The following is an 8,304-nucleotide window of genomic DNA, read 5'->3' on the forward strand; positions in this document are numbered from 1 at the left end:
TACTGCTATAGCATGACAGGATACATTTTATGTCTGACTTGTTTTCTGACTCCCCAGCTTTTATGATTACATTTTTTAAAGGTTTTGTGTCATTCACAAATAAAGAAGACTCAATAATTTCCTAGACAATTTACCATCTTTGCATACAATAAAGCTCAATATGAAGGAAGTCTTTTGTCTACTAGAATATGAAAAAAAGATAAATTGCAGATTTTGTATCAAATTTTGAAAGGCAGTTTATTTAATTATCAGAATAATGTTAAATTGGCAAAATCTAATTATTTGATTAATCTTGTAGCTTTAAATGGGCATAGGCCTCAAGTCCTTTTTAGTGTCCTGGATAGACTTGTTAATCCCTTGACTGAATCTGGTCTGTTGAACTTCATGAGGCTTTGTCTAAGTTTTTCACTGAAACAAATGTAGCTCTTAGAGGCTCGAATACACCGTCAGATTTAGATTCCCATGGAATGCCACAATGCACAGCTACTTTGGATCATTTTCAGCCAGTTTCACTAGATGAACTGACCTCAGTAATTAAACATCTGTGACCATCAAATTATCCTTTGGACTGTCTTCCTACCCGTCTGATAAAAGACATTTTTGTCACCTCTTGTCCTTATATCTTAATAGTGATAAATGTCTCACTGCAGTAAGGTTGCATCCCTCAAACATGCTGCGGTTAAACCCCTTCTTAAAAAGCCCAATCTAGATTCAAGTGTGTTAGAAAATTTTATCTAAACTCCATTTTTTATCCAAGGTCCTTGAAAAGTTAGTTTTTATTCAGCTTGAATCCTTTTTAAAAGATTATAATATAACTGAGAAATTTCAGTCTGGGTTTAAAGGTGCTCATAGTACTGAAACAGCTTTTCTTAAAGTGTATCCATGCCTTCATTACATCTCGATTACATAATCTGTATATGTGCATATAGCTCCCATATTTTTATTTATATTATATTTATACTGAACATTTCATTTTTATAACCACCTTTGTACACCTGTAAATACATATTTATACCCTGTATAGCACTTCTGGATAGATGCAAACTACATTTCGTTGCATTGTACTTGTGACGGTGCAATGACAGTAAAGTTGAATTCTATTCTATTCTATTCTAATTATTGTAATTCATTATATAAAGGTATGGATAAATCCCAGATACAGCGTCTTCACGTGATCCAGAATGCAGCAACTCTGCTTCTTACAGGCACTCGGAAGCGTGACCATATAAGGCCCATATTGACTGGCCCTTACACTGGCTGCCTGTTTCATATCGAATAGATTTTAAGGTTCTTTTAACAACTCATGAAGTTTTAAATGGGTTAGCCCCTCCTTATCTTCAGGATCTTTTGAAATTTCATTCTGTGTCAAGAACTTCAAGATCAAATAATCAGCTGCTACTGAAAGTCCTTTGGACTCAATTCAAGAGAAAAGGAGATCGAACTTTCTCTGTTGCTGCTAACCTGGATATAAATCTGTCTTCAAAACGTTGCACTGTAGGATGATCACTCACTTACCTTATCAGTGGTCATAATATTATGACTAATCAGGGCATACAGTACACTAGGGCATGGTATTGGCTCTATTATATTTACTATTTTCTTTTTTTCTCCAAATCTTTTGGTTGTTGTGATATTTGCTGACTTGTTTGTGCCAAATCATTTAGATATTTAGATAGTCCCATAATGATGTTAATTAAAATCACTTCAATTCTAAGTATTCTCTCAATTTTCTGTCCTCAGATTATTTTTCACCAAGTGCAGTGGCTGTTTGGAGAAAATCGCTCCAACAGAGTTTGTAATGCGAGCTGTGCAGAGTGTTTACCACCTCAGCTGCTTCTGCTGCAATGTCTGTGAGCGCCAGCTGAGCAAAGGAGATGAGTTTGTGCTGAAGGCTGGTCAACAGCTGCTGTGTAAGGCCGACTATGTGAAAGAAAGAGACCTGCTGAGGACCATGAGCCCAGACAGTTCAGATTCAGGTATAACTGGGGGTTTCCTGTTAATTTAGTGCTTTCTACTGTATATCCCGTTGTGCTACTCTTCTCGTCTATTTTTGTTCATGTTGAATTCTACCATGCAATTAAAAAGGATCAGAATGAAAAAAGGTGTTATTTGTGATATGTTATGTGTTCACTCACAGAAAAGAGTGAGGAAGAGACTTCAGATGTAAAGTCAGAAAAATTCATCACAGCAGAGAAAAGGAGTGATGACAACAAAGATCCTCGGCGTCCTAAACGGCCACGCACAATTCTCACCACGCAGCAGAGACGTGCCTTTAAGGCTTCGTTTGAGGTTTCCTCCAAGCCCTGCAGAAAGGTGAGCGAATTATCAGGCAGTAAAAGAAAATACGCCTCCCACAGTCATGTTTTTTCTACCTAAACGTTCTCCTTAGAACCAGTCATTGAATGCCCTAACTAAAGTAACTCTTTTGAAGCTAGTTTACATATTACACTCATGTTCAGTATTCCCAATGCAAGTTAGAAAATGTGTTCTATTGAGGCTTATTTGTCAGATTAAAACGAACTTTTAATAACTTTTAATAACATATCCTTAAACCAACATTTCTGTATTAAAAAATGTTTTTTGTACTGTTCTGATGTAATATTGTAATTTTAAAGCCGGGATATGCATCTTTTGTAATATATATAGACATTAATAGGCCTTCAGAAATACTCCACCTCTCTGAAGGTGGAGTGTTGAATAGAGTAGATGTTTCTTAAAGAGACAGATGCCCAATTTTAAGGCATTAAATTTTGATGCCAGATTTCTTTTAAGTCATGTTTGGGATATAAAGCATTTTTATAACAAATGAAGTTGATTTAAGTACTTGATTGTCATTGGAAAACACTTAGCATTGCCCCCTGTTTTAAAGTTTATTTTTACAGCACAATTTAGTAACAAGGCATTTCAAAGTGGTTTACATCATAAAAAGACAAAAATACAAAGTCATGGAACACACAATGTCATGTTCTGTTCATGTCTTTTAGCCCACATACAGAACACAATCAGGAGAACAGGAAATAAGATAAAGTTTATTTTAACAATAATGAAGTATGAGATTCTGTGATTCTTGTCTTGTGAATGGGAAGCTGTGGCCATCAGAACTCGGGAGAGAGTGGGAGAGAGATGGTGAGACTGATTACAAGTTGAATGCTAAGGGAATGGAATGATCTTACTTGGTGAAGTGGTGAGTTTCCACCAGGGGGAGAAGTACTGTGGTCTCTGGGGTTGTGGTCTCTATGCAAAGGGGGGGTTCTTGAGATGATCCAGGTTCCAGTGTGATCTTGATGGAGATTTCTTTGGAAGTAGATGGAAGAGGCTTGCGGTGGAGGACAGAGAGGTAAGTTCTTGTGAGGAGAAGCGAGGAGCGATTCGATTGCCAACCAAGAAACCAGGAACTGTCAAAGATTCTTCAGCTGCGGTGGAGAGGGACTCTGGTAACCACTGGGTAACAATCCACAGCGTCACGAGGGGAAACCAGAAAGCCAGGAACTCGGGCTATACAGTGGGTGAAATCCAAGGTGCCACAAGGAAACACCTGAGGGAGAGGGAACAGGAAAATATAGAGGCAACAGTCCCCACCAATATTTTCTTCTCCTTTTTTTCTTTATGTACCTGCACCTATGTGTAACAAAGGTGCTGTCCGCACATAGGTGCGACAGCTGCGCGCAGTATTCAAAGCATTAACAGCCAATTAATGCTTTGTAAAACGTAATTCCTTTGTAAAATGTAAATGGCAAGTCCGCTCATTGATCTAGTGGATTGGACATCGAGACTTGCAGTGCGTGGCAGTGTGCCACATGCGCTATTGTTTTACATTGAGTCAGGAATATTCATTTCCCCACCATTGATATCAGTGGTGGGGAAATGACACAATCAAGCAAAGAATCTGAAAAAGGGACGAATAGTTTTGATATTAATTGTCAACACTATGAAAGCAAGATAACAAGGCCCAAGGGGATTACATTTCACAGAAAAAGTTTTAATCCTCTATGGCATGGCGTTGCCCTCAGACAACAAACCATATATCTGTACCTCACATTGCTCCTTTATTTTATTTTTGGGGGTTGATGTTTTAAAATAACTCCAGACATATTTTTGTCCACATAAAAGAGGTATTGAGGTTCATGTGACCTTTTACTTAGAAGAGGAGCAGTCCTTTTTATGAAGCAGAAGTGCATGCTACACCTTGCCTCCTACTTGTAAGTTATACATCACTTTTCTTCATGTTTAAATTTGGGTCACTCCAACTAAAAATATTTTCATATCTGTGAGTATTAAAGAAGCATTCTAGATCATTTCAAGACAAATTTTTTTTATAATTTATATGCTAAAACTGTGTTTTTTTGTTTGTTGCCTCAGGGTAACATTGCGCAGTTAGGAGCCTTCTGCTCAGACAATATTATTGTAATGCGATAATATTCAATTGATTACAAAATAATTATCACAGCCAATTTTTTTTCCTTTATCATTGACTACCAGCAACAAGAGATGGATGCAAGGTCATTTCATGGACAAAAGGTGCATGGTTCATTTTGTACAGTGGATCCATGCGGATCCACTGTACAACCATTATTTCATTGTTTGTTTATCCTCAAAACTGACTTCAGTCCCAAAGAGTGATAAACTGGTCATCAATGAACAAATGGCCCCATTCCAAGGCAGGCAAAGACTGAAGTAATACCTGCCAAACCCAAAAATATGGGTCTGCAGGGTACTTTGTATGACTGGTACAGATGGTGTTCCCTACAACCTATACAGGGCGAGCCGTGCAACCACCAAATCTGCCAGATATGGGAGCTGGTGGAAATGTTATCCTTTGCTTGGCTCAAATTCTAACAAAGAATAAAAACTACAAACTCTTATAAAAAGAACCTGCAGCCCTAAGTCCATTCTCTGATGTGAATCTGGTCGCTACAACCCATAGATAATCAGATAATCAGATGGTGAGTCCCAGATGCACCAATAATCAAGTGCCAAAAATGTGATATACACTCTTTTTCACATCGGCAAGCAATTCCTTCCTGATGTTTAACATATAATAAGGAAAAAGACTGATTTCAACATCCTTAGTGATTCTAACTCCGCCAAACATACACATGTACAAACACACAAATGCTTGTTTTAGTAATTTGCTCAAATGTACCATTCGTTAATGAAAGTCAGTTGTTTATTTTATATTTGGTGAGTTGGAACCATGTCTGATCCATTTTCTATACACTCTTGTCCCTTAGTGCAGTGTTTTTCAACCTTTTTTGAGTGAAGGTACATTGTTTTAATTGAAAAAATCACGAGGTACACCACCAACCAAAAATATAAACAAAGATACTCTCTAGCTGCCTATATTACATTCTTATCAAAGTATCTTGAATAGGAATCAAATAAATCGAAAAATGTATATCACATTTGACATCTTATTTCAAATTGTACTTAACATGTCCACTTCAAAAATACACCTGAACAGTGCCACAACAATGTGGTCTTAATTTTAAAGACGTTGTAGAAAACATCAAAGTGTTTTACAAACTAATCAACAAGCATTCTTTTAGCCAGAATACAGAAAATAATTCTTATTCTGAAAGAAGCAATAATATTTGGGAAAGATTTCACTGTTACAATATGAAGAGTTGCATGTACAAAATGTCAATATCTGTATATTGACATTTACAGAAAATAATTCTTATTCTGAAAGAAGCAATAATATTTGGGAAACATTTCACTTCATATTCACTGTTACAATATGAAGAGTTGCATGTACAAAATGTCAATATCTGTATATTTTACCCACCTAGTGTGAAACCTGTGCATGTTTGAAAGAAAACAGAGCTGATTTCCTGGCAGAAATTGAAGAAAGACAAAGTTCTTCCTCAACAGCTCTCAGTCTCTCTGTTTATAGTTTTTATAGTAGCCAGGCTTCAGAAGCTCACTTCACACAGATATGTTGTGGGAAATGGACCCATATTCTTTCCAACTGCTGCTGAGCTTCACTGACTTTTCCATCACTGTCATCACAGTCTTGCTAGATTCAGTGCTCTCACTGTTACCTGTAACATTTATGCATAACTAATTACTCTGTAATGGCCGTAGGTACATTGGGGCGTAATCATGTCAAAGAAAATGACTACTACACTACACTACTACTACAGCAGAGACACTCAAAGATGGCATTATTTGCAGATAATTAATTCATTTTCAAAAAATCTTTTAAGACCAATTACCATATTTTCCGGATTATAGAGCGTACCATACTATAAGCTGCACCTTCAAATAAAAAAAAAACAAAAAAAAAACTGGAAATGTACCCCGCACCGGGCTCTCGGTTTTCCATAAGGACCCAGCAGAGGGCTGCGTCCTAATAAATCTGCTGGATTTATTAAGGACTCAGCCCTCTGTCTCCAAAGCTGAACCATGGTTTCGTTCATGCCGAGCTTACGTGCAGCGGCTCTATTTCCCTCCTGTAGTGCCAGATCGATAGCCCTCAACTTAAAAACTGCATCATATCACATTTCTCTGTCGTGCCTGCTGCTAGCATGTGCTTGTTCTAAATGAAAATTAGGCGTTCTTCTTTGATTTACAATTTTGACTTCCAATGATTCACTTCCTGCTAAAGAGCCCCCTGGTGGTTGAAGAAAAATCCACAGAAAAGCCGCACCGGGCTATAAGCAGCATGGTTCAAAGTAAATACGGTAGGTGAAATTGGATCATTTCCACGGCACAGTGGTTGAAAAACACTGCCTTAGTGGGATCGGGAGGGTTGCTGGTGCCAATCTCCAGCTAACATTACAGGCAAGAGGTGGGGTACACCCTGGACAGGTTGCCAGGGTGTACCCTGACAGACAGACAGGACACACAACCATGCACACACACTCACACCTAGGGACAATTTGGAGAGGCCAATTAACCTGACAGTCATGTTTTTGGACTATGGGAGGAAACCGGAGTACCCAGAGAGAACCCATGCATGCACAGGGAGAACATGCAAACTCCATGCAGAAAGACCCCAGACCGGGGTCTGGGGTCTTTCAAATCAAACTTAGAACCTTCTTGCTGCAAGGCAACAGCTCTACCAACTGCACCACTGTGCAGCCATGCATAAAGAGCCAAAGTTTGTTAAATTTTAAATCATGTCTCCTACAACAATGAAGTAAAATTAAATTATTGGCCAATATAAAAGAGAAATTCGCTTTGCTCTCTTGTATCTTTATAGAACTGACAGAAACCAAACTACTGTATGTGTAGATTTACAAACAGATAGAATATATATTTTTACATAGCCAAACATCAGCAAGCATCTCAGCTTTAAGCCATTTTATAGAATCCAGCAATATTGATGGTCACTTTACTCAGCAACTGCCCCAACCAGACCCAATTTTTTTTTACCTTTATTATTTGCTCTATTAAAGCAAATATATTCAGCAAATACACATTCATTCTGTGATAGAATGACTGAAAAGTTCCTTTGTAATTCCATTACCTAGTGAAAAACATTATATAGATTAATTAGATTACTTCTGTTTTAACATGTTTATATTTCACAGTATGTTTAATAGCTGCTAAAAGGTTATTTTTGAAAGTTACTATTAATCTGACAGGCCTGATCAGGACATATATCCTAATTTTATCATTATTCTCAGCAGCAATGGGTGCTCTCAGTGGAAGGACTTTAGAACTGGGGTGATGTGCTGTAACTTCCTGACTTTAGTGAGAACGTGAGCAGCAGCGTTCTGGATCAGCTGCAGCTGGAGGATAGTTTTTTGTAATTATCTTTATGTGGCACTGAAGGTTCATGTCAGAGTCTATCACTACACCCAGATTTCAGGTCTGACTGCTAGTTTCCAGCTGTAATAACTGAAGCTGTATGTTGACTCTATATCGTTCCTCTTTAGGTCCAATTTTGTTTCTGTTCAACTGGAGAAAGTTGGCAGCCCTTCCTTGGGCTGCCACCTTATCGTGGTGGAAGGGTTTGAGTGTCCCAATGATCCTAGGAGCTATGCTGTCTGGGGCTTTATGCCCCTGGTAGGGTCACCCAAGGCAGACAGGTCCTAGGTGAGGAACCAGACGAAGCGCAGCCTGAAGACCCCTTATGATGGAGACAAACATTGGACTTGGTTTTCCCTCGCCCGGACGCGGGTTACCGGGGCCCCACTCTGGAGCCAGGCCTGGAGATGGGGCACGATGGCGAGCCTGGTGGCCGGGCTTTTACCCACGGAGCCCGGCCGGACTCAGCCCGAAGAGGAGACGTGGGTCCCCCTTCCAATGGGCTTACCACCTGTCGGAGGGGCCAAAGGGGTCGGGTGCATTGTGTTA

At 38.9% G+C, this 8,304-nt stretch overlaps 1 protein-coding gene across 1 annotated transcript in view; it reads left to right on the forward strand.

Moving 5' to 3' along the window:
• Window positions 1-1,536: 1,536 nt before the first annotated feature.
• The window catches only part of LOC103473491 (LIM/homeobox protein LMX-1.2-like), a 29,346-nt gene continuing 22,578 nt past the window's right edge, over window positions 1,537-8,304 (forward strand). The window contains exons 1-3 of the mRNA XM_008423790.1: window positions 1,537-1,556; window positions 1,741-1,976; window positions 2,138-2,313. Coding sequence (XP_008422012.1) covers window positions 1,537-1,556; window positions 1,741-1,976; window positions 2,138-2,313 — 432 coding nt within the window. The remainder of the gene's footprint in view (window positions 1,557-1,740; window positions 1,977-2,137; window positions 2,314-8,304) is intronic.

This window comes from Poecilia reticulata, linkage group LG12, assembly GCF_000633615.1.
Source record: "Poecilia reticulata strain Guanapo linkage group LG12, Guppy_female_1.0+MT, whole genome shotgun sequence".
In the NCBI taxonomy this organism is placed as follows: domain Eukaryota; kingdom Metazoa; phylum Chordata; class Actinopteri; order Cyprinodontiformes; family Poeciliidae; genus Poecilia; species Poecilia reticulata.